The 27,932-nt window shown below is 34.4% G+C and overlaps 1 protein-coding gene across 2 annotated transcripts in view; it reads left to right on the forward strand.

Annotated features, from left to right (window-relative positions):
• Positions 1-27,932, forward strand: part of UNC13C (unc-13 homolog C) — a 122,419-nt gene that overhangs the window by 13,542 nt on the left and 80,945 nt on the right. For both annotated transcript variants that reach the window (XM_052671584.1, XM_052671585.1), the window contains exons 2-6: positions 1,049-1,071; positions 1,591-1,655; positions 11,437-11,515; positions 17,064-17,135; positions 23,105-23,324. In XM_052671584.1, the coding sequence (XP_052527544.1) occupies positions 1,049-1,071; positions 1,591-1,655; positions 11,437-11,515; positions 17,064-17,135; positions 23,105-23,324 (459 nt within the window). The remainder of the gene's footprint in view (positions 1-1,048; positions 1,072-1,590; positions 1,656-11,436; positions 11,516-17,063; positions 17,136-23,104; positions 23,325-27,932) is intronic.

A 27,932-nucleotide genomic window follows, 5' to 3' on the forward strand; every position in this document is an offset into this window, starting at 1 on the left:
GGCTTTCAAATCAGTAGCACTACAATAGGCAGTGCTAGTGGCACAACAGTGGCCTTTGATTTTGCTGGATTGTCAATGCTTCTAGGAGTATACACTTTCAAATCTGACAATGCCTTTTAAATAAACATGTATATGAATGTGTTGTTTCCTTATAGATAAATTGTTCTAAACCATAAAACGTGATGTGATTAACACAAAAATAATCATTATGTAACATACGTATTTTGGGGTATCTCCAAATATCTAAAAATAGTTGAACTATTTTGAGAGCCTGTAGAAAATATGTACTCTGCTTGTGGAAGGAAAATGGAAAGCTCAGTAAAGTGACAAAACAATGAGGTTTTGCATACGTACTGTTCTATCTAAACAGAAGAGACAATTTATTGATGGAATACCGTACATAAGAACAATTTTAAATTTTCCTGTATTTCAAAATTGACAAGACAAAGTAAGGCCGTGCATCCTGTCAATAAGTACTTTTTATGTGATAAGAAATGAGAATGCCTTGCAATTTATATTAAACAGTTCATATACGTCATATCTTAAACTTGCACTGTTGTAATTCTTATGCAGTAAATCATAGCCTTTTTCATGGTAATTTTTATATCATTAAATGAGTAGTTGTAGTAGAACAAAGTGAAATTCAGGAGATATGTATATCCTTTCAGAAAAAGTCTTTACTTAATTTTGAAAATAGAGCATCATTTTTTAACACTTCCAGAGTATTTTCTTATTGGTACTAAGAATATATATATATTTTAAAAAGCTAAAAATGCTTTGGAGAGGTGAGATTACAGAGATCATATGTTCTTTATTACAGTCCTGCAGTATCCAACAGTGTCAGCAGGTCTTAGCTGCAGAAAATATCTTTGAATTTCTTTACAATGTAGAGAGAGTGATTGGACTACACTGAAACAGCTGAACAAGGTGTTCATGCAGTTTGTTTCTGCACTAGCAGATTAAAACTATGACAGTTTTTTGTAGCATTAGATACTTTTTCAGAATCTGTTTTGTCTAACCTATATTTCCCTTCTCAATTCTCTTTCAGATAGCGGTTCTGTGGATGAAAAGGTTTAAAATCATGTATTTGTGATAGGGATCATGCATTTTGTTGATACGTGTTTGTGACTTAGCTGAGCTGTTTTGTTCCTTCATTGTGAATGCAGTTGTGAAATTTGCATGTTTTTTTCCATCTTTTCACTCTTTTGTTTTACTTTGAGTGTATTGCATTATGAGCAGGATATCCCTCTCTGTTGTGCTTGTTGTAATTGTGAACATAGGGGTCTGCTACTGTCAAATATTATATCTGAGATTTTTGCCTCAAATTATCATCTATGTTGCATACACTGTAAGACATGAAGAACAAGAATATTTGGGAAGTAATAGAAAATATTGCAGGTTCTCCCACTGTATGTCATTAAATGTTGAATGTGACTAAAATGTATTGAAAAGCAACAGTTAAAATAGCTTTGGCCTGGAGCTGACCCATCTAAACATATTTTCACAGTAGATGTTAATGTTTGTCGCAGTTAAGTTTTGTCCAAGACTGAGAGCAACTGAGTAACTGTGATTTTCTGCTTTTCTTTAAAGGCTCGGATAGTAAGTGGAAGTTCCTTGGATGCTTCCAAGCTATATGCAATCCAGGCATTTAGTGGGTAAGTACTATATGAATTTTTTTTATATCTGCAAAATAGTCTCATAACATCACTGTAATTTCTTAAGATTTGTTCTTATAAGAAAATTGTTTGTTTTAAATTCTCTGAAGTCAAAATAAATTAATGAAATAATTCAACTGCAGAGGTCTATTTGAGGACAAAGGTTTTTGCCTCTTTGCTTACAAAGCTGTAGATTGATTTTGTGTCCCCATTTCAGTAAATGGGCCATAATGTAACAACATAGTCTAGTGTTTGAAATTTGAATGGAAAAATGAAAAAAAAAGCTCTTTCAGTGGCTGAAAGAAAATGAATGTGACGTAAACTTGCAAGCTTTTGTTGTCTCCAGAAAGAGTTATCTTGAAGTCAGTCCTAGGGATCACTTCCTTCGTATTTGGCACACCTTTTTATCATCTAATTTGGAGGGATGTGTGTGTGTCTGTGTGTGTGTAAACTTATTGATAAAATTTATCTAATTTATTTAACTATTTAAAAGAGATATTATGTTTATTGGTGTGCTGTTTGCTGTAGCTGTTATGTTACAAAGAGAACATGATGACATCACATCATAAATTATATAATTTATTTTTTTCACTTGAACATCTTAAAGACTTAGAATTATACATCTTAAAGACAACAGAATTATACAACAGCATCTAGATACTCTGATGTGTTTCCACTTTGATTGCTATGGCTTTTTTTTCTCCTAAAAGTTCTTGATGGTGTTTATGTGCTTAATATAATTTGCAAGATGTGGTATAGTCATGGTAACTTTTGTACTTCTGACTAGATAACTTCAGGCAAGCCTAGGAGCACTGTACAGTGGCTTAAATAGTTCTGCATAGCATGTCATATCTCCAAGCATTGCATTTTTACCTTTTCCAGACTGTAGAAACTTCTGGTGCCAGAGGTGACATTGTTCAGGATTAATGACTGAACTCGGTGCGAAAAAAATGTTAATATTGTGAGAGATAATTGCTGATTTTTTTTTATTAACTTGCTTTTTGACATTGGAAAAAAGTTGTAGCATACTTTTTTGGCTTGCAAAATGCACAGCCTGTTTGCTTTCACTTTCCTCATCTGCAGTTTTCTCATAAGGCTGGAGAGAAGTCTGTCACAATTAGAACTATAGATTTTCACCTTATATATTGTCCAGCATTATTTATTACTGTGCCAAAACTACTTCTCCTTTCCTAAGTACTGTACTATTCTGAATCCTAGCATGCTCCCTTCATTTCAAAAACAGAAAAATATAACAGAAAAAAAACCAAACCAATATATGTGAATTTTTTTCCTGACTTCTAAATAAAAAGTTTTGGTATTCATATTCAAACGATATTGTCCATCAACAAGAAACTAGCAACATCAGAAACAGCTTTCTCTTGTTTAGACTACTGATTTGAAGACTTATTCATTAATGTATTAGCCTTGAAAACATTTACTAAAACTCACTCTGTGTCAGTGTTCATCTAATTCTTGCAATAGGATGTTCCATGGCTTTTAAGACATTGCAGTTATCACAGCAAATTGTGATGCTAAACTTTCAGTTTGATATATGTCTGTATATCTGGTGGCTTCTTTGTTGAAGCATCACACAAGCAGCTTGTGATATTTGTTACAAGTTCTTTCTTTTCACGTCAACTGAAAAAGGTGTATCTTTTTCTTTTCTTTTTTTTTGCTATCCCACATCACTTTTTTTTTTTTCACTTGTTAGCCTCTGATTGGAGTAACTGAGGATATGAGGCACTACAAAAAGTATTATACCTCACTAATGAGAAGCAGGTATCTTACATCTTGACTAAAGTAAGCTGTGGCTTAGTTAAACTAAGGCAATTTGAAGCATTAGTTTGTAGGCCTAGCAAAAATGTTTTAGTCTGAAAAAAAATATTGCTGCTTATTACTTTCAGCAGTTGGTTCTGAGAAGTTTGATGTGTAGGTCACAGCATAGCTTTGAGAACTGGAAGGAGAATATTTACTACCAAAACCAGTTCAAATTAAGGGAACAGAACTGAGAAACTATCATTTATAGATAATTTAATCAATGCTGTTCAGTGCAGAATTGTTTGTTACGTCCAATGCTACAGTTCAAGAATGAGTAGAAATGGTGTTGTTTTGTTTCCCTGTGAAAAAATCAGATGAAAATTGTAATAACAAAGCTGGTTCCTAACTGTCTTGGATTTCTTGTCCATGCTTTTTAATGTCCCAGTTTAATCACTGCATGTGATTGGACTTCCATTGCTTAAGTTGTTAATCGTTTCTTGATATAACCAAAACCTTAATGAAAAAAAGTTCTATTTCATATGAACTTTCATTGTTTTTTCTTCTATAAGCCACTTCTAGTTACTGTATTGCTTTTTATATATTGCCCCCTACATGAGCTAACTTAATAAGAATTAGCTCGTTCTCTCATGTTGCTTGCAACCTGCAAAAATGGTTTTTCCTTGTTCTTTGTTGGTTTAAAAGTTTGACACCTTGTTGCTATGTAGATTAGGAATGGCGTTTCATAAGCAGACTCTGTCAGTGCAGATACTGACAATGAAACATTGATTTTATGGCTGCAGAAAGCTCTATGACCATGCAGTTTGGCTGTGTGTTCCATTTTCTATTGCCAGTTACTTAATTTATTCCGGCAACTGTAATTATGTTGTAGGACCTAGAAAACTAATGTACAAGAATGTATAGAATCTGTATTCTAAAGTGTGTTGTACATTTGTAAAGCTAGTGAAAGGACAAATATCCATCTTGTATGTATGACCTTCTGTCATTGACATGGACTTTTTAAACATAAATTGTTTTGTTTTTATTCACTCTGTTTCATTCGTAGGTGAAAAAGTTCAAACTATGAATCCTCTGAGGATAAAGTGTGTCAATTTCTTGTGTAGGCATCCTGTAACCAGAGCATAGGACCCCTTCAAATGACTGACAGTAGCTCAATACTAGATCATGTTCTTAGATTAAACTTTGCATCTTTTTCTGATAAAAATTTAGACTGGGCCTCTACTCCTTCTGCAAACCTATTTCATCAGGCCCCCTGAAAATGATGATAGAATTTTCATTTAACTTCTCATTCAGGAGAAGAGTCACTGCAGTGGCTCTCCTTTAATTATACTTCCCGTTCTACTCCTGCATTGAAAAATGAATCCTAAATGCTAGCATCCCTCAACCTGTTCACTGCTAGCATAACTGGCTGTAGCCTTAGCTGTAATTCGTTTTTTTCCTTCCCACTGACTTCAGCCAGAAAAGTGAAGTGAGGGGAGATGGTAATGTCAGAGGCTGATCGTTTTACCAGATGGCCTAATTCATTCTGAAATTTGCTAATGGTGCACAGATGATTCTGCATATAAATGGTTACTCTTCTCCTTCAGTAATGTGTTGGCTATGGCAACACTTGCTATGCACTATGCTTGCATTTTCTGACAAACCCAAATAAATTATAAAAGTTAGATATAAGACTTTTTTAGATTACACTTTGTCTCACAGCAATAAAAGAACAAGATAATTTTGTGGGGTCAATATGAACTCATGGCATAATTAGGGTTAAAGTACACACAGAAATAAAAGCTATGAAGTACACATAATCACCTTTTCAATATTAGAAACTGAAACCAGTGGAAGTTGTTAGAATCTCAACTTTTTTTTTATGATCTTTACTATGCAATGGCTAAATGTTGGGCAAAGAAGAAACAGAAAAAGTTGTCATCTGATATTCATTCTTATGTTCTGTGTTTGTCTTGTCACTGATTCATTGCTTAAAATGCAGATATTTTCCTTTCAAAATTGCTTTTCCCTAAGTTCAGGGTAGTTTCTTGAGTCTTTTAATAGTATTCAGATATGAAGTATACTCTTATAATTTCTTAAATATATGCAACTCTCTGACATTCCCATGTTTAAGAAATTATAAGAGTTGCAAAGAAATTGCAGAACCTGTTGATAGAATACATATACTTCTGGTAGCTGCAGTACTGCACCAGTGCTGTCGGAGGAGATGGTGTTCCTACACTAAAACATCTTTAGTATTTTTCAGATGAAAATGGAACTGATTGTTTGAAATAATTTTTAGAAATAATGAGGTGTGAATATCTTCATCATTTTTAACTTTTATGCAAATATTTTCAACATTGCATAGATGCACAGAAAGGAAATCAGATGCAGATATTTTTGCTTAGCTGAATTTGAGAAATCGTAATGAAAAGATTAGCAGAAGGAGAAAAAATACAGAGTGGGGAGAAAAGCAAGTGATTTAAAGAGAAGAGGATTTGAATTATGGCAAATTGATGACTGATTAAGCATGAATTACACCACTCATAACAAAATCTCCATGTCCTATGAAACCATCAGTCTTGATTCTGTCAAGTCACATTATCATTCTTACTGTTCCCTCAAAGTCTGTGTCATCTGTTTCTTACTTTGGCAACATCATCAGCATTCTTAATTCAGACATAATTTTTCTCCTGGGAAATACTATTATTCATTATTGAATTTCAAGCATTTCTTTTCTTTGCTATAGGCTAGTCCTTAGTGATCAGTAAAGGAAGTTCGGTAAGGGCCTTGGTTTTAATCAGGTTTTGTGTTACAGAGCAGAATAAGAGATGGGAGTGAATTTAGAGCCATTTCTTCTCCAAAGTAGCCTTTTCTAGCATAAGAATGAATAAAACTCGTCATGTGTATAAAGCATTGGCAAATAATAGAGCCCTGAGAATCTCATGTATGTTCAATTTTCACAACTTCAGAATGTTCTTTTAATTGCCTCATGCTTCTGCTGAGATTTATGGACGTGTCTGGAAGGTGAATTTGGGGGGATCTACCTTGATCTTTATGTTCTTAAGAGGAAAGAATTCTAAGATCAAAACTCATAAATCAAAGACTCCTGGTGTGAAAATATAGAAGAAAATCATAAGCAGTCCATGAATCCCTTTTCCTTTCTTACAGAATGGTGGAGGTGCATCAGTAGGAGATATGGGAGAAACAGATGGTCTCCCAGATTTGTAGGATAAGAATTAGGATACTGCTTTGGAACATTGTGATGTTTGTAAGGTTAAAATGAACTCTCCTGTACTCTGGATAAGTTTTTTGTCCACTGAACTTATACACAGAAGGGATTACTATTTTTTGCACTTGTAACCAGAAGGAATTCTAGGAACATAAATGGGATGCTTTTTTGGAATTTTGATGTGCCTAAAATTTTGGAATTTTTTGTGCAAAAAAAAAAAAAAAAAAAAAAAAAAAAAGTCACCTTATACAGTGCATTAGAAGAATAAGACGGCAATCCAGAATAATGTATTTTTAAAAAGAAATGTCCAAATTACTCAAATGGATATGAACTGGATATGAACTCTTCCTTGTTTATCTGAAGAATTTTAGTAATAGCTTGAAGTCATTAAAACTACTTCCTTCTTCTTATCTTTCCAAGATTTTTTTTTCAAATTTTACTGCCAAGAATGATTTGTTTAGAATTACTCTGATGTTCAAGTCTCTTATAGCCCGCTTACTAGCCACTGCCAAATCTTGTTAAAGTCTTCCTCTTTATTTTCAAGATTTTGCTCTTATCCTGTCTCAGATATCGTCTCTGTTGCTCTCTACTTGCATTTCACCCTTCATCTTAACTCTCAGGTAAATCGTGCTTTGTCAATCACACCCATTCAGAACTCTCAACCTCCCAGATTCCAAATATTTTCAGTGCTCTTCAGATTTACTGAATTCTCCTTATTTTTTGCTTAACTGTTCCATTAAGGACTTTCTAACCCAGCATTTGGTGTAAAAATAAATTTTCTTCAGTTTATTGGCAAAGCTTTAATTTGGATGCCACTAGATGCAAATGTGTGTGAAGTTGGGAAATAATTGTAGTTGGTTGAGTTTTGTTTGTATGTTTGTTTGCTTTTAGGTTTAGGTTTTGCATTGGTTTGTGGTTTTTTGGATTTTGTGTTGCTTTTTTTTTTTTTTTCCCCCATAGTGCAGAGAGAGGAAAGGAAAAGGGTTTACAATTTGAAGTCTTGCTACTTTGAGGCTGCATTGCCCAAAATCTGCCAGCATCAGCTTGCTGTTATGTGACTAGAAGCATAACAGGAGGAAATAAAGTTGGAACTCCTTTACAAGCAACACTATTTTTTCCAATAGCTCAACTGTCTCAAGAAACTGTTTCAAGTAAAGTGTAAAGATGGTACCAAGGGACACAGTGTAGTGGGCAATTATTGGTGGTAGGTGGGTAGTTGTGTTAGATGATCTTAGAAGCCTTTTCCAACCTTAATGATTCTGATTTAAGAGGACGGGGAATGTGTGCAGCAGTTTCTGTTTACCAGCTCAGTTCATTTCAGAAGCTCTTAAGAATGTACAGAAAATGAGAATTCTTTGTAAAAGTGATTTATAGCCTAGAATAAAATCAACCTCAATGTCTGTGAGTTTTTCATTGCCTTCTTATACCTTTGATGGCCTTTTTATTAAGGCCGATATGTCTCAGAACTAGCTAAATAATATGAATGGAGTTCAGTTATAATGTTTTCAGTATAAGACAACCAGAACAACTTTGAGATGCTTATTGTTTTGTTGGGTTTTGTTGTTGTTGTTTTGTTTTAACAATGAAGAAGTGGTGAGTACTTGTTTAACCAGAATTTGCAAGGGGAATATAAGTGTACACCAAAATGAAGGAGAGAGGCAAGAATCAAGAGGTTATATATACAGAATTACTCCAGAAAGCACTGCAGAGAGAGAAGTAAGATGTAAGAAAACTAGAGGAACTCTTCAAAGACTGCAATTTTTAGGTGTTAATAAATAAAATACATAAAGAATAATAAGAAAAAAAAAAATTCAACAGAGATTCTCTCTATTGGTTCTGCAAATACATAGGTAAGAATTCTGCTAATCTTCCACGCCGACTTAGTACCTGTTTCACACATTATCTATGTAGGTCACACTGAAAGTAATGCCTCCTATTTATTTCCATGGAAACTACAACTGGTACAAAGAGAATAATAACATGGTTTGATAGAGCAAATTCTTAGCTACAAAACACTATTCTTTTACCAGTCACAACCGCTAGCTCATTTGGACAGATGAGCTGATTGGGGTGCTCTTAATTTCTTGGTGTGACAGCTGTGCATGGCTGTCAAGAACATGGCTTGTTTTTCACACTGTCATCACTGATGAAATGCACCACACACTGCCTTGCCATGCTCACATCCACTGTTTCATCTTCATAAACATTCAGCAAGTATAAATGAATGTCAGTGAGTCCCAATTTTTTCTGCATGAAGGAATTCATTTCCACTCCTTTGCTTCCTCTGCACTTCCACGTTACACACCGTTCTGTCAGACTGTCCCTCGGCTGTCATTTGCCTCACAGCAACAAAGGGTGGGAAGGTTCAACCTCTACTGCCATACCACCACCATCTGCCTCTGATGCCACGAGTCAACATAACAAAATAAGAGACATTACTTTCAGAGCAACCCTTGAATGTCTTCTGCTTAGTGACATATTTTTTCAAAGATAATTAAAACAAGTTTGGTATTGTACAGGCACTGTATGTCATATTTTTAACTATAGCTCTTCTTTTTTATAGTTTTAGCCTGTTTCTCTTTGTTTTAAACATTGCCCTTGCACTTGCCTTCAGCATAATCTTTACTGGCTAGCAAACATTTACTTAAAGATGGGTATTTTGTTCCCTCAAGGTGATACACATCTTTGCACTAGCAGACAATAACTTGCATGTTCCTGTATACTGTCAGGGTTATTTTTCTTCTACTCAATTCGAGGGTCATAGATGGAAATTAGAATTAGAGACTGCTTCTCTGGGATTTCAGTCATAATGATTCTTTAGGGTAAAAGTAAATAGCTTTAAAATCCCATAATCTATGCTCCCTATGACTCCAGAAATTGTTATTTCTTCACTAAAATTATGAAATATTAAGCATATGCCTGGTTCTAACAAATGCTGGTTTCCAAGGAAATGAGTTTGCATTCATTTTCACTGTCAGTGAAGTTCCTCTTACCAACTGACTGTTTGATCTTTATAATACATATTACTGTATCCCAGCTGAATCAAGATATTCAGATGAATGTCACTTCGAATAGAATTGCTTCATATTATTTTCTGTATGGGTTACGGATGTTAAAGTAAAAAAGTGAGAATTTCTATTTCTGAGAACCATTTAGTAAATATAAGGTGAATCAAAATGCTACATCGAGATGATGTGGGATGTGGTTCCAGCCTCCCAGTTCACCCAAAGCTGCTTCTAGACAATTAAATGTATCAAGTATACTACAGAGGATAACATACAGAGATACAGTTTCCAATTATAGTCTAGTAGCTAATTTCTCTGTTTATATGTTCTGAAAGGAAAATACATTTGAGCAAATTCTCATCAACGAAAAATGATATCTGTTTACATAAACATACATATCATCTGTCATCATCTTCCCCCAGACAGGCTACTTACCAGTTACACAACAGAAGGTATTACGTGTTTCACTACCAGGATGTGTATCTGTATAAAATTGCCAGTCTCAGAGAAAAAATCAGATTTTATTGGAAGATATTGTTTTCATCAGAGTTCATTTTAGATGCTTTGATTATAGCTTTCCAGTCCTATGTTTATCAGCAATAAAGAAGAAAGAATAATTTCACTTGAATGAACAGCGTGGACCTGATGAAAGCTGGCAGCATCAGACTTGAATGGGATATTGTTGTTGCTGCTGTGACTAAGTGAAAAGGATTTATTCTAATGTTTTGAAGTCATTCACGTGACTGACTTTAGCCTCTATCACAATCTTATTGAAAGCTTTTATCTCTGGGGAAATTTTTTCTTCATAACCTAAGTACAGATAGGCATGATCTAATTTATTTTAAAATGTCATGTGACACCAAGAATAAGGTAGATCCAGTTCCTTACAAAATCTTACTCCAGAACTGCACTCTGCTTCCATTAAAAATTTATTTATGCTTTTCTCTACTCTTCATACTCTTGGCCCTTGGGTGGCATTTTGGACTTCAGAATTCTCCATTTTCCAATTTAGTTTAATAAAAATAATAATAATAGTAGTAAAGAAAAAATATTATGTCCAAGTAGGAGAACCTTGGGTTGGTAAGACTAGAATAATCAGTTTTTTGTTGTCCTGTGTCTGGTGGATTTGAAGTGAAACCAGTTGATTGCATAGAAAGATAGCTTAACTGATGATTATTGGTGTGAGCTGAATGCATTGCTGTGTTTTGAACAATATGTAAGAAAGGGGAAATGGTTCCAGACTAAAGACTGTGAAGCAATAGCTCAGGTAAAAGATATTAATCCACTGCAAGACCATTGGTAGGAAGGCAGATGGTAGTCATCCATTCTTTACTGCACTGTTGACCAATAATGTGACATTCTAACACCAAAATATGACTGAAACGGTACAACTTCAGCCTTGATTCCCTTATAAGGCAAATAGATATATTTTCTAATCACCAGGCTACTTTAAAACAAAAACTTAAGTTCTTGTGATGAACTATTACAGATACTAACAACAATTTAGAGCAGAACTGTTCTGAAAGAACATTCTGAATTCTCTTCTGGTTATAGGGTTCTCAACAAGATAAGTCGCTGACAATTGTGTCAACTATTTGTTAGTGTTGGGGAAATTATTGGTCTCTCTTTTGTAAAGACTGCTTGCTAAACATTAATGTTCATAAGAATTACCAGTTTCCAGCTATAGGAAGTAATCTAATTTTAACTACGCACACTGATAGTGTATGCACAACTTAAGAATGTAAGCATTTAAGCTCTAGATTTTTATTCACATTTTCATCTCCTACAGATCTGGCCGTGGACTATATGGAATTGACAGTATGCCAGACCTTCGCAGAAAGAAATCTTTCCCCATTGTTCGAGATGTGGTAAGTGACTTCTGATAACATGAAAGTGTCCATTCTTTTTTCTCTTCCTCTAGATCTTACTTTTAATTACTGTTGTGCGAGGTGCATATCTGTCTACAATTGATTGCTTTTTTGGGAAGAACTATCTTGAGAGAATGGATTGAGACTAGGAAAAGTCAATGTTATGTTTGTTATACTGTAGTCTGAGTACTGTATACTGTAGTTGTTAGACTGTAGTCTTGAGTATCTCAGTGAATGTTCAAGTAATGGTTGTGGAGTCATGCAATGTGCATGTTTTGAAATAATAACTAATTTTAACGTTGAACTAGCTTATGTGAAAAGGCTGTTCTTGAGTGCTTGAGCTATTGACTGATTGATTTATTATGATACTGAAAGAGGAAAAACATTCTTCTTAAAACGTAACACTGACTTCAGTATGAATGTTTTAAAGACGTTTTCAGTGCAAGATGGATATGTTATTTTAGCAGTCACTGTAGGCAATAATAATCTAGGCAAATACATTTCAGAAAGTAGAAAGGAATGGAAGTTGCTTTAAGATTTATTTTGACTTATAGTCTAAACAAAATTTAGTAATATCTCTCTGAGCTGAAGAACTTTAAGTGCCATTCACATTTCCTTTTTTGATTTTCTGAAGTACAGAATTCATAATTCCATAAAATAGATATTTAGTCTCTGCAGCAGCCAGCTCTCAAACCAGTTACTCATGGTAGAGAAATGAAGGAGAGTCAGCTAAAGTAAATTATAAATGTTTGTCTTCATCCTTTCCCAAGTTATTGCTTAGTTTTTTCTCACTCTCTCAGTTAATCTGCTCTGAGATATCATGCAATCTGCAAGGCAACAAGAAAGCATAGCAACAGTCTTAGAGTAGAATTCTTTCTGAAATCAATCGAAAGTTAAAATTTGTGGCATAGCAGAGCCTGTAATCATTGAAACCATCTTTTTTACAGTGGCTACTGTATTGCAATTTGTGTTACACAAGTGTAATCTACAGCTGCATTGGAATGCATTTATAAGTAATATCTTTATAAATAAATAAAGCACTTTTCTTTATTTTTAATTGTTGGAAGTATTTACAGAAATTTTTCTCATTATGAGCTAGGGTATCAGAATCTTGAATCTCCTTGTCTTTGAAAAACGTAATCGAAAACATCAAAATGGAATTTAAAAATGGCATTGTGTAAAAATGGAATAAAACTTGCATTTGATTGTTCTAATATAATTACAGATACTGTTCACTGTTTTGGTGTCCAGTCATTCAAGGATAATTATTCCTGGAGAAATTCCATCTTGTAATTCTGACTGGAAGTAAGATTCGTAAAACTGCAACTTATTCTGGAATTCAATAATTATGAACATATAATTGCCTTTTAACAATGTGTTATCTAGCTGTATGTTATTTTAAAACAACAACTCATAGTACATCTCAGTTTTTGCCGCTGTAAATCTAAAATAAGTTTCTCATAACTTGGTAAACTTATTTCAGATCTAGGGTGAAATATTGAGATATTATTTATATTTGAAAATACATGCATTACAAGCAAACTCCTTTTCAGCTTTGAGGTTTCATTAGTTTTATTTGAAAATAACTCATTTAATTTAGTAAATTCTTGAGTCTTTCTAGGATGTGATACATTGTAAATGGTCTTTATGTTCACTTATGACTATTTCAGAGACATAAAAATAATACTGCTTGAAATGAGTGCTATTCTCTTCTGACAGTGAATGGGATAGATATCATTTGATATTTTATAATAAATCAGGCAAATTATTAATGTGCTCTTATTTCTTTCCTATCATGTCTGGATTTTTCAGGCAATGGTAAGTGCTTTTATACTGATAAATATTCTAACATATAATAGGTCTCAGGAATTTCATGCATGTCCTTCTTTATGCTGGCCATTTATTGGAAAATAGAGAACCTATTTTATGACCAAGCATTTAATCCAAGTGAAATTATCTCTTATGTAGATGTCTTGTCCTCCACATCATATGTGCTAAAATTAGTAGGTAAAGTTCACATTTATCTATGTAATCCAAATATGCTTTCTGATAATGTAGGAAGATTGTTTGAAACCCAGTCATGTCCCTCTGGAACTGAACAACGTTATTGAATGGCTAGAGGTTAGAAGTGTTCCCTAATTTGTAATACTTTTGTTTCAATCCATTGGATTATTTATTCTCTCTTGTAAAATATATATTTCCCACCAGAGATAGACTCTTAAGTGTTATGGCTTAATTTAGTCTGACAACTAATTAATTGCACATGGAAATATTTTTTTTCCATTGACTTTTTTGTCTGTAAAGGTCCCTCCTTTTTCTCCTATTACCTTTGCACTTTCTCTTCCTCTGCATAGTTTCCACGTTCTCAGCATATTACCTACATTTTCAAAATAGTGTACAATTTCTTAAGACAATATCTTCTGCTCCTGTCTGCCTTTCCAAATAATGGAATCTAGATCTTTAGGGAAATGAACTTCCTCTACTTGCTCAAACAGGCACAGTTATGAAATAGTGCAGCTTTTAAATGTTGAAAATGGAGTTTTGTGATACTCTTCTCCAGTGGATAGCTTCTGCTTTACATTAAAAAAGAAAAACAGTATTTGTAAAGCATTATCAAATATTTTGTTGTAAGTATGTTGATTCTTGGTGCAAATGATCTATAGATTCTGTTGAAGAAAAAGCTCGTGAAGGAAAAGATGAGCAGCAAAATTGAAATCAATTTCAGAAACAGAGGAATGAGTTTTGCATGGCACAGCCTACATATGTGAATAGCTGACGAATGTTAGCTTGCCTTCTTCTTCCTCCCTGTTACTTTAGCTTTTCAAAACGCAGCTTTCTTCTGTTTAGTCAAGACAGGTGGCTCTTTTTTCACCCACACAATTTTCATTTAACACTTAATTGTAGCTTTAGTCTAATCTTCTCGTGCTTATAGTTACAATTTTCAAAGAATTTGGTAGAATGATTTCTAGTCTATTAATTTATTTATTTAATCTGCTAAGGCAAATTTAGAGGTAATACATAAGATAGTGTAGTTACAATTTTTTAGGAGGCGTAAAATTCATGAGCGCAAAGGGGAGCATAAGCTATTTTAAATTCTGTAGCAGGGATTTGTAAGAATATAAAAATTAAATAGATTATGTTCTCTTTTATAACCACCTTATTGTTTTGGGTTATTTGATCATTGGGTTTTTTCCTTTATATATTCTGGCAATATTCTCATGATGAAATAGTACCTACATAGACATTTTTTACTCTGTTAAACTCAAATTATCATATAATGATACACATGAGACGTGGTATCTGAACCATTTGATGGGGTTAGCAACTGTAAACTGCTAAACAGTGTTATCTCCTTTCAAAGGAAAATAGTGTTTCTGACCCTGTTCTTCTGATATTCTGGCAATTTGGCCCTCTTCCCTGGAGGCTTGAAATGACTAGCTATAGGAACCTTTAATCCTTGCTTGTATTTGGGGGAGGGTATGGTGAAATATATATTTTTTGGTACATTCTGTATCTGTCACCTTATTTCCCACAAGTGAATCTGGCAGCATCTTTCCATCCCTCTTTGGAAAATAGTCTTTTCTTCTTTCATTGCCTGCTTAAGAAAAGTCACCTAACTATCTCAGTTTTGTACTTTAGCTGTTGATTTATTACCACCTAAAGCTTTGAGAACAGAAACATTTTGTTTGCCTTCTCTTAAAGATGTATTTAATTCTGACAGAGATGTATAAATAGAAACAATCCCTTTTTAATCCATAATGGCTGTTAACTTTTCTGCTTTCTCACAAATCCTCTATCTTCTTTTATGCCCCAGCATTGCAAACTTCATTAAGAACAACCTAGTAATCTGTTTGTGTATAGGACATACAGGACACTGTACTGTGATTTTAGGCACACTTTGATTAAAGAGTAAAACTGTAAGTTACATGATTCCAGGCACATCTCTTGGAGATTGAGACCTCACAGACATGTGAAAGGATCAAAATTATTTCCCTAATTTGAGTATTTTCTTACAGAAAAATAGCATGTAACTGTTGCTGTGTTGCTGGCTCACATACATTAACAGATAGATTGCTGAGAGCACAACATAGTATGATTCACTGCTCTATATTCAAGATTAATGTTCTTATGCCTCTTATATTCCTGCCCTGTCATGTAGTCCACACTGTCCTATAGCCCCTAGAATGGGTATCACTGTGCTTTTAGAACTAAAAGGATCAAATCACTTTCTGAGTGTACGGGATATGAATATTAGAGATAAAAACCGTAGAAGCAATATACTTCAGGGAAGTAAATATAAATGGCTACTTTCCAAGACTTGGAGAAGAAACACATGCTTCAAGAGTGTTGGGGAGATAGTTATCTTTAATATTAGTCATTATTTTTAATCCTAACTTCTAATCATTATAAAAATTTTCTTTTCCTCTTGATAATCCTGTTTTGCTTGAGTTCATCGCTTTGATATCTAGGTACTGTAAAGTTTGGTATTGTCACAGAAAGTCTGAAAAAGCAAGGTGAGAGTTTTCTCTCCTGTAATTTTTTTGATCTTGCTGGCCCAAACTGATAAGATTTGCCATATTTGCAGAAATAAAATCAAGAGATGGACATACAAGCAGAATTCTTTAGTCCTTAAGAATGATCTGGCTAAAGTGATAATAATTTAATAATTTAATATCATAGATTTAGTTAACTCATTAACAGTTTAGCAGAAAAAAGGTGTTCTACACATGCCATATTAATCATAATAGGACAACAAGGTTATAATCTTTGTACCAGAAATGAACCGGCAGATATTAATATACTTGTCTTGTGATCAAGGGAATAGAGTCCGAGCCTTTTTCCTCCTAAGCTTAAGTTAGTTAAAGTTAGTTAAAGTTAACTAACTTAACTTTAGTTAAGTTTCTGCTAAACTTAACTAAACCTATGAAGAAATAACCAGAGTATTTGTTCGGATACCTACTCAGAGCACTGAATGAATGAATGTGCCTATGAGGAAAAAAGTTTTAGGTTTCATTAAGACTTTTTTAGTTAAGGCAGATAGAAATTTATACATATCTATGCTGTTTAAAAAAGTGCTGACTGAATTACAAGATATTATCTGGAGTGACAATCTGAAATGTAACACTTGCAAAACGATCTCCCATGTTGCTGCAAGCACAGGCAGTTTCCAAATTAGGGCAGGATGCCTATCTTTTTACTTGACTTGACTGGTAAAGCAGAAAAAGTGACAGCCTGTGGTTTAGGGGGAAAAAAAAAAAAAAACCATGGAGTCAGAAACCCTGTATAACAGGTTAACAGGTTTTATATTAGAACTGGCAGCTCAGCTAGGCACTGCTGAAAGAAACAGTGATGATGTGAAGCACGCTTCCACTGTGTACTGAAAACTCAGAAGTTGTGCACTACAAACATTAGCTAAAAGTGTCTGTAACTCCTGCAGCTATGCTTAAATATGATTAGTTTAGCATAATCTAATCTGCTTACCTTCCATTAGATTCCAAAGTTTATGTTGCAGTATAATTTTTAACTGTTTTTCATTTGCGTTTTACAGACGCTTGCAGCTCGAAAATCTGGTATTTCTATGGCCATGCTCATCCGGACATCAATAAACAATGAGGAAATGGTAAGTGCTTTCAGTGGCAGGTTTAATTCATTGAAATAATGGAGGTGTTTTTGGTCAGAGCTTCTTAGAAATTATTTCATTCTTAAACGGGGTAAAACTGCCTGCATGTGCATTTCCTTAATTGTGCATGGACTTCTGGGGACCTTAATGGCACAAAGCTGCACCAATGGAGTTTCAAATTGACCATTAGGAAAAAGTTGCTTACTTTGAAGGTAGTCAAACACTGGAGCAGGATTTTGAGAGAGGTGGTTGTGTTCAACCACGCCTGTGTTCAAAAGTCATTTGAATAATGCACTTGATAACATGCTTTAATGTTTAGATATCCCTAAAGAAGTTGGGAAGTTGGACTAGAAGGTCTTTGAAGGTTCTCTACAACTGAATTTTTCTATTCTATTTACTATCTGATCCACTGTGACAGAAATTGATTGTCATTTGTCAATTTGTCTTCTGCAAATGCCCCCATGTGCTGTGATATTTGCATTTCCCTCTCTAACTGCTGTTCAGAATCCTTCGCATTTAGAAATTCTGATCCTCAAAACTGAAGCCAAATGCAAAGAATTGCATGGAAAATTCAGAACATTAAATGGTGAGGCTATAGAATTTGGTGTCTCTGGTTGAAAAGTAACACATGAGGAAAGAAATGTAATTAGCTGTTCAATCATGTAGTTTGTCTATTACTATTATCAGCACCATAAAAAATATATCTTGTTGTGGTTAGAGATACGTGTCTGAAAAGATAATTTAGTACCAAAGGCAAGTCAAACAAACAATGTTAAGAATTGATAGAAATGAACAGGAATATCCTAGGATTCATTATGCTGCTGCAGAGCCACTGCATAGCTCAAAACACAATGCTAAGAATCATAAAAAGTATGATCAAGACATAAAAAATGCAGATGTAATCACATGCAAGAAAAGAACAAACAAAAGAGGTCTGTTCTACATGGAGAGGAGAAGGCTAAGAGAAGACCTATGAATTCTGAATGATACAGTGAAAATATACCTGTAAAAGTTATTCACTGTTTCTCTTAACATAGAAATTTGTAGGTGTAAAACAGAAAAATAAAGTTGTCCTTAAATAACATGTTACTTTTTTGTTGCCAGAGTTAGCAGAAAGCATGAAAGTATTGAAAAATGGGGGGGAAAAAAGAGTAGAAAAACTTCTGAAATAAAAACCTTACATTGAGAATGAAATATGGGGATTTCTATGTCACCTTCTGCTAAGAAGTCTGGGAAAACAGTCCATTGTTTGTACAAATTCAACTCTTTGACCCAGACTTGTTTTTGAATGTTATTGTAAACCCTATACTGCAATCTACCCCACAGTGATGGCTGAATTACTTCCCAGGTTTGCTTCTGCTGACGTGCATCCATGACAGTCAGAAATGACTGTGCAAAAAACCTTTGTTTCACAAAATAGTTTGGTGGAAATTCTTAATTTTAGGGTGTCCAGTTTCACCATCCTTTTTACCTGCCTGCTATTAACATCTAAAGAGATCACGCCGTCAGTAAGAGTGAGATGACTCTGCAGTGTTTCTGTGCAGGCTTCTTTAAGTCCTTATGGATGACAGACATTCTTTGAATTTTGTTAATGTAATTCTTATCAATAAAAAATGTGATCCTAGTCAAAGATTTTACTTCATACAAGAGCTTACCTGGATTACCTTTTGAAAAAATCACGTTCTCATAGGTAGTAAAACCTAAGTGTTGTTATCCAATTTTTACTTCACTTAGATTTTGCAGAAGAGAATTATTTTGAACAAAAACAAGACAGATGATATTTAGGGAATTTTTTGATTGTGTTGCTTGCAAATTTATATGGCTGAGCTCATCATGCTTAAGAAGGGAAGTTACTAATTTGAAGGAACAAAGGCTTCTTTTGTGTTCCTCAAAATCCTTATGCATATAGAATCTTCTAAAACATACCCTACACTGAAAAAAAAAAAAAAAAAAAAATAGTTTTTCTCTTATTGTTGTTAATGTCCATAGCAGAATGAAAAAGCATACTGAAACACACAGTGCAAGTGCAAGCACATTCATCAGTCCTCCCTGATTTGTTGTGAAACTTTTATGCTTATATGGTAATCGTGAAGGAATGATTTGCTGATGCTCAGGGGTGGATTGTTGAGAGAGGAAGCAACTGTTGTTTGAGATGATTTTTCAGTGGAAACATTATTCATTTTGTTCTGTAATCTCAAAATAGCAAGAAAGGTTGATGGAACAAACTGCTGTGGGATCTTAAGAAGCAGTGTGAAGCAGAGGGAAAGTTGTAGAAAACAGACTTCTGTCTAGGAATCAGCGGAAAAGAAAAGTTTTTCCAGCCGTGTTGTAGCTGACACAGAAATACCTGAGTTCAGTGGGAAGACCCTAGGATATTTCATATGTTTTACTAAATAATATCTACAAAGCAGCAGATATCATTCATGAATATTACAATTTTTTTTCAGTAAGTTCAGGTTCAACTACTCACGTACGTGTCAGCCCTCATGCAAAAGCTGTCATATTTAGATGCTAGGGGACTGAAAGTGTAAATTAATGGAGCCAGTATAAATTGCTAACAAGATACACTTGTACATTCTGAATTAAGATGTACTATTCAGGAGAAAAAAAAAGAAAAAACAACAGAAAATCTCAGGGGACAGCTCAGTGCAAAGATTTCTGCACTGCTTACTGTCAATCAGGAACGTACTATGATCTATGATAGGAGAAATAGGAGATAGGAGAAACTGAAAGGGAAAATATACTGAATTTGTCTTTTTGCCATTATTCTCTTTTAATTTCAGTCTGAGCCAATCCACATGAAAAATTGTTTCAGAAATAGAAATTTCTTAAGAAATCTTTAAAGCATTAGTGGAGAAACAGACTACAAATATAATTTAGAAACAGAAATGTTTAAGAAGAAAAATATAAAAGGTTACCTCACAGAATAGGTGAATAAGAAAAATCAGTCTTATGCTATCCCTCTCTAAACATACTGACATGCTCGTTCTACAGTAGATATAATGATACAGATAAAACTGGCTTCAACATTGAAAGCAGGTGAAAATTAATATTTTTCTGCTTAGTCTGCAAATAGGGAGCAGAACTCAGTGCCCTAAGGCCCAATCAAAGCAAAGTAGAACAAGATACAGAAACAAAAAAGATACTTTCAGAGATAAAACAACTCTTCAGATAATGTCCATGAAACCAGATGAAGCAGCATCTACTGCTGAACTTTAAGGAGGAAGGTTCTCTTCAGGCAAAGTATACTTCTAATTATGACTTTTCTGTTGTTTTGTTTTGTTTTGTTTTTTTACTTTTCAACTTTTTTCCAGAGGGAATGTTAGTGTCACTAACGAAAGCAGGTTGTTTGGCTGGTGAAAATCATTATCAAAATGCCTTCAGTATAGGAATTACTGGAACTAATTTTTATTTTATATTTTATTTTAAAAAGATCCAATGTCACTTACTTAAAACAATAGATGAGGATAAATGCTGAGCCTTGCTGCCTTACACCACTATCCTTCTAATGTAACATATTAGTGAGTGTATCAGTCTTGACACATTGTGTTTTCAAGCACTGATCCAAAGGCCTTTTAAACACTGTCAAAGTATTAACTTAAGTGAAACTGAAGCACATGTTTGCTGTTCAGCATCCATTTAATTACTTTGCTGAGCAAAGAGGAGCAAAGAGATGGAGCAACAAGTTTGTGAAAATAATATGATGGGTGTCACTGATAAATCATCTGAAGTAAAATACAACAAAAATAAACATCACTTGGAAAGGTAAGCAGATACATAGAGAATCCTCCTCAGTGTGCTGTTACCATGCTTAGAGTTCAGTGAATGCACATGGTACATACTTTAAAATAGAACAGAGTATTAGGAAAGAAAGCCTCTGAACAAAATTATAAATAGAATTTTCCTTTACAACCATACTTTGTTTTATTAACAATAATTAGAAAGGGAAAGATCATGTTCAGCAGCAAAACTCATCTAAAGACTGTGTCTTTCAGCTGGAAACATCATTTACCTTCAGATGTTTATTTCAAGGCTGGTTCAGCTGTTGAGCTGTGCTATTTCATTACCTGCTGCCCTTTCAGAAGCAGATGAAAGTTGCTGGCAAAATTCCAAAATGATTTATATTTTATGAAAAGATCAGTGAAGTTAGCAGGGTGAAAGCGTAAGATTTATTCTGATATTACCAGAGTTCAGATGGGTAAGATTGATCTACACATGAATCTTCAAAGATGTGATGGCTTCTGATTCGCAAGAAACACAATTCCTCAGCAAGTGGCATAAATTAACTTTGGGTCATTTTTGAAGTTTTCTTTTTGGTCTCCACAGCCTCCATGGGAGGTGGGGATGGATACATGTACAGAGAAGTTTGGTGGTTTGTGGCTACCTCAGTCCTTGCTAGAGTATTCCAAACTGAACCAAAGTGGACTTTGCTTGCTTTTTGAGGAGTTATTAGATGGCTGATGTTTTAGGAAAGGCTAAAGTTAAAATGCAGCTTTTGGTCATTTCTGCTGTATGTTCATGTCTTCCTAGTTTTACAGTGTTCTCAGGTGCTAGGATCAATGAAATGTCTGATGTCACAGGACAGAAGCTGTTATTAGTACTTAACTAGCAATGTCAATCAGAGCTCTTGTAGCCTAAGCTACTTAACAACATTTGCATTTATTACTTGTAGTGCTTGAACCTATGAAGTTCTGATTTATGATTGCAAGGCAGTAAATTCATTGTTTCATGGCTATGAATGTGCAATATTATGCAGATATATTTTTATAAGTTATTTTTAGCACGTTATCCCACATTTGAGGTGAGATGTAGCCATATAAATAGAAGAATTAAGTGCAAGAACATGTCAACATACTATTAGAGAGAGTAATACCTTGTACTTGAAATGCACTTCCCACCGCTGAGAAAATGTTAAAATTATGAGTGTTAATGAGCACTTAACAGAGTATAATCAATTGAAAACAACTGCAGCTACAACATTTCTTAGGGAAGAAATACACAGTTCACAGAATAATTGTTGCACTTCATTGGCTCTAGTTTAAATTCTTTTTCTGTTTCTCTAGCTCCACGGTAAAGCTATTTGTGGTTTCTTAAACTCAAGCTTTTGAATTCAGTTAATTCCCCTGAATTGGTATTCTGATCTAACCTTGCCTTTTTTATACTTATTATCAGAGCTGTAAAAGTAGAGATAAAGCACATTGACAAATAATGCCCATTCCAAAGTGCTTTTCCCTAGTTTGATACAGCCCTGCAGCCAGCATATGGCTGCCTTGGGTTATATCTGCAGAAGATGAAGTGATGGCAGAACAGATTTTCTGAAATATCTTGGGCTGAAATATCTTTTACTAAGAGAGACAATTAACAGGTCTAGAGCTTCTAAAACATTTGTAGCAGGCACCTGTACATTTAATGAAAAAAAGAACCGGTCATATTTGTGTTGGAGTCCAGTTTCTACTTATATACTGCTGAGTTTTTCTCATCTTCAACAAATCAATTGGATTTGAAAGGAAAAAAAAAAAGTGGCGGATCTGTGTGGCTGGAAAACCTTGAACAAGTAAATCAGGCCACTGTTTCTCAGTGACTATTTTTTCTTTTTCTTTTTTTTTCTAGTTTTTAGCTCGTTAAGCACTGTGGAGCTGATTTAGATTGTTTGTAAATTCTTATCAGTAAATAACTGACTGTTCTCCTGCTAGAACTGAACATGGCTGCTAAGCCAAAGAAGAAGTCCAAAAAAGTGGGTGTATATTTTTAAGAGTATGAACCATTCTAGTTTATTAGGTAAAAAGAGTCAATAACAATAAAGGAAGAATAAAATGAGAAAATTATTATTTCAGAGATAAGTTCATACTTCAATGTCTATGACATTGTAAATGTAATAACATATACTTAAAACATACAGTTTAACTTCAGTTCACTTGCATGAAGCAGTATTTCAGCTCAAGTCCTGATATATTTTTCTCACTCAACAGAAAATACATGTTTTCAAGAAGACATTGCAGGCCTTGATCTACCCAATTTCATCAACTACACCTCATAACTTTGAAGTTTGGACAGCAACAACTCCTACATATTGTTACGAATGTGAAGGTCTACTTTGGGGCATAGCCAGGCAAGGAATGAGATGCACAGAATGTGGTGTTAAATGTCATGAAAAGTGCCAAGACCTCCTAAATGCTGACTGTTTGCAGAGTGAGTATTTTGTGGACAGCTAACACTTTGCAGTACTTGACACTGTTATTTTATCTGTACGATCAGATATTTCTTGAAGTGAAGGGCCAAATCATCAGATACTAGTGAAGGCATGTTGATTTTCCATGGCTTAGGATCTAGCCAGAAACTGTGAATGTTATTTTTGTCCTTGGAATGTATTGAATGTTGCTGGTCAGTAACAAAATTCTGTAGCATCAGTATATTATCTACTTTGCATTGCAAATGGCAACATCCAGAGGAATTTATTGTATGAGATAACTCCTTGTTTCGACTCAAGATATAAGAAATGTCAGGGCAAAAATAAAGGAAACAGTAGTGTGATATTCATTGTAGTCATAGTAATGTGCTTTCAGTAATAAAAACACAAAAGTATGAGTAAATTAGATCTTTTTCTTACCAAACAGTAATACAGGAACTCCTCTGGGACTGGAATTCAGATAAAATAGCCCCCTTTTAAAAATCTTTTTCTCCAGTCTCTAAGATTGGGAAACTATAAGCAAGTCAATAAGATTACAGTGTGATACCTTTTGTATTTGTGTTCATGTGACCTCCAGTTTGGTCATATTTTACTTTGTGTTTTTCAAGGATACAGGAGCTGATTCTGAGTATTCATGTTGAAACCCATCTGTGGAGGGGCTAAGATCTTACTATCACTCAAAACTGGTAATCCTTTACTTGGATATGGCACAACACCTTGAGTTAGTATTTACATGTTGATCACAATTCTTCCTGCTCCACCTTTCCCACTGCTTACAAACTGATAACAGCTGAACTGCTTTTCTAGGTGCAACAAACTTGAAGTTGGAATGAGATGCATCCATTCCTGTACTACTTAAAGCTTAGCTAAAAACATTGTGTAATATTAACTTTTTTTTTTTTTTTGTACATTTCACTTCTTTGAAGCAAACCTCACCCCAATTTTTTACTGGCTCACTGACTATTGCCAACACTCAGCACAAAAATGGAAGTAATACTTCAGAGAGCCATATTGCCTTTTTACAATCTTTACAAATATGTTGGATGAGAACCTACAAAAATTTTAAAAAAGAACTGCTAGATTTTTGTGATAATAATTCTGGAAACAGTGAACAATTTAGTTTTAAAAGATTAAACCTGTAGAAGACAAACTGCAGACCAAAAAAAATTGACACACCTGAAGGATCCTGGTCTTCACATCAGCACACAATAGTTTTTGAGCGTCCTGTCATTGTGGATGCTTTTAACATCATCATCATTTTGGACATCCCATAATCACCAGGACATATTGGCCCCTAAACTTGTGGAGTTTTTTTGTTTGGGGGCTTTTTTGTCTGGTTAATTGATTTGTTTTTCTTGTTGTTGTTGTTGTGTTGTTTGTTTGGGGTTTTTTTATGTGTAGCTACTGGTAATATACACCATAGAAACAAATTGCCATCATAAGCTCTGTAAGATCAATACCTTGTTTTAAATTAGGTTTAAAAAAATCAGTGCTATGTTCATTAGAGTTCTCTTATTCAACAAGATGCACCTTTCTAACAGTAGCTGCAATATTAAATCAGAATTGATTCTAATCTTGCTGTTTTTGTATTAGTCCCTAAGGTGGAAGGGGCTTGTTACCTTCTTGTGCAATGCAAGTTATATTGCCTTAATTAGTCTGATCGATAGTGCACAAATAAAGACGTTGCTAGCTGTCAGCAACATAAGATATAAAAGCTGTTGCAGTAAATGTCTTGGTAGAAATTGAAAGATATGTTGATTTATTTATTTATTTTGACTATAACTTAAAACTTGCATTTTGAAGCATATTCTGATTTTATCTACAATGTCTCTAAAATCAGAAGATTTTCTGTGGGAATACAAGGTTGCCATTGGGGACATGTCCATGTTTCATGATGTTATATCCATGCTTTTTAAAGGACTGGAAGAGAAGATAGAAAATGTTGATTTCCTTTATCCTTCAGGAATGACTTGTCACAGTTTCCAAATCAGCCCAGTGATCGTCTCTTGACATAAAATTACTAGATAGTTCTCCATCTGGTATTTAATTTCATGGTAGTATTAAGTTCTTTTTGTATTAATTCCTAATTTTTCAGTGTCCTGAATCTCCTTGTGGCTTATAAGAGTCTGAGGATACTTCATTTGTTTAGTCTGGAAAAAAGTACTGCATTTGTTTAGTCCTGAGAAAGGGAAGCAGACAGGGAGGTGCTGGTCTCTTTTCCCTGGAAACCCGTGGCAGTACACATGGGAATGTCACAAAGCTGCAGCAGTGGAGGTTGACTGGATATAAGGAAGTATTTATCTATTGTGAGAATGGCAAAACTGTGGAACGGGTTTCCTAGTGACATGTTTGAAGTTCCATGCTTGTCAGTGTTCAAGAGGCATTTGGATAATGCCTCCAAGTAATATGATTTAACTGTTTGATTAGCCCTGAAGTGGTCAGGTAGTTGGACTTCATGATCTTTAAAGGTCACTTCCAACTAAACTGTTCTATTCTATCACTTAAACATCAATTTTTTCATTATTTTTTTTTTTTTAATTTAAGTGAATTAGACCAACAGATTTCCAGGGTGTCTTGAGATTTACTGGCTACGGAAAATACTTTGACAGCCTTTTGGCTATTTGATATCATAAGTATCTGGAATCTCATCCTACATTTTTTCAATCTTATGAATTTATGCCATTCTCCTTTACTATATATATATGTATATCTTTTTGCACATCAGAGGACATTTAAAAAAAAGAGAGAGAACTGATGCTTCAGACACAATGAAAACAATAAAGAGAGCAAATTATAAGATTGCAGTTATTTAAGATTTTGCTGAGATCTTATGCTGAAAGATAGTCTTTTCCAACTGTAGATGTATTGATAATTGATTCGGTACTCATTGCAAGCTGTGAGAATCTCAAAAAAGGCCATAAAAAAAAATTGTTGGTATTGTAGGAAATGAACTGAGATCCTCTAAATTGAGTAAAGCATTGAAATATCTGAATTGTAATTGAAGAGCAAGATGTTTAACATATCTTTGTCATAATTTGACTGTCCGTTCAAAAGGAGCCATAATCCTTTGTACCTTTCATGAGCTGTGTTTAGAATGCTAACTAGATAAAGTTTTTACAGACTTTTTGAAAAATGCTTGATGCTAATAGTGATAGTGATGATGATTATGATGCTTACTGCCACATACTCTGGAACAGCATCTAAAACCATGAGCTAGAATTCAGTACTCCTTTGGTCAAATGACAATATGACATTAATTATAAAGTATTATTTATTATTCTTGTATCTGGCCTTAGATTTCTATCAGGAATTGGAATAGCCAGCTTAGTATGATGGGGGTTTCAGCTTATGTGTCAGGTGTTTGTAATACTATTCTGGCCAAATGTCTGAGTTCCTTTCCTCATACTCACCTGCAGAATAAGTATTGACACTTTTTTTCAAGAGCACACAAGTTACTCCAATACAATCTGTATTGCAGAGGCATTGATTGGGAACACTTAATCTGACAGACAAATGACACTTTACAAGGAGAACTTTCTTTTGGCTTTAAAGTGACTCTGATATGGGTTATAATTTCAAAGCAGAAGTCTCTCCAGAAATCTCCTGGGAAGAATAATGGATCAAACCCATAACAACAGCGTCTCCTTGTACAGCACTGAAATACTTTTATATAGCACTAAAATCTGAAGTGGTTGGTCTGGGACTTCAAAACCAGCAAATTGCTTGACTATTTTTATTTCATTTCTGGAATTATTTTATAGACTAAACCTGACATACCACCATAGATTAATATAGTCTAAAAGTTATTCTCATTTGGATAACATACTTTATCTTCTATCTCCTCATATATTCACTAAAATTACCAATAACAAAAATGTTACTGAGAAATGGAATCTCTGTTCCATACTTGTAGTATATTCTTTGGCTGGGTGGTCACTCAGTGTTTTCCAAAGGACCATGAATTTTGATAGCACACAAGCTCAGATATTGTGTTTTAATATCAAAATTTAGTGCTTGCCATTAAGTTTTGTTCCCATGTTTTTGACATTTGTTAGTGTTGTGAAAGCAACATGTGCTGTAATATTATACTCCAGACAAGACATGAATAATTACCGGGTATCAGCACATAACGAGCAAGTGTTGTTCTGTCCTAAAACTGACAGTTCCATCATTGTAGTTTCTCTGTACTTGACACACGTCTTTGCAGCAACGCAATGCATATTGTTGCAAATATATTGATTTTAGTTTGAAGATTCTCTGCTTTCTTCTGCCCTGGTGTTTTTATCTATTAATGCAGCTGTATCTTTCTACTTATACTAGGAAGGAGACTACAAATCTCTCCCTTGAATCCTACCCCTGGCCTGCAGCTGTTAAGAGCAGGGTAATGGAGATTCACATAATTCTTAGTATGCAAAACTAGACTTCATAAAATTCTTTAACCCCATCTCATTTTTTCCAGATTCTCATTTTTCTATTAGACACAATATTCCTTCCCTGGATGGTCACAGTGTCGAAACTCTTGGAAAAACATTTCCTTTAATCTATTCAGCAGAAACGTGAAGGTCACATTTACTCTGTTAGAGGCTGGACATGGAAGGATGGCTTCAATA

The sequence above is a fragment of the Tympanuchus pallidicinctus genome, unplaced genomic scaffold (assembly GCF_026119805.1).
Source record: "Tympanuchus pallidicinctus isolate F22 unplaced genomic scaffold, pur_lepc_1.0 scaffold12, whole genome shotgun sequence".
NCBI classification, from domain to species: Eukaryota; Metazoa; Chordata; class Aves; order Galliformes; family Phasianidae; genus Tympanuchus; species Tympanuchus pallidicinctus.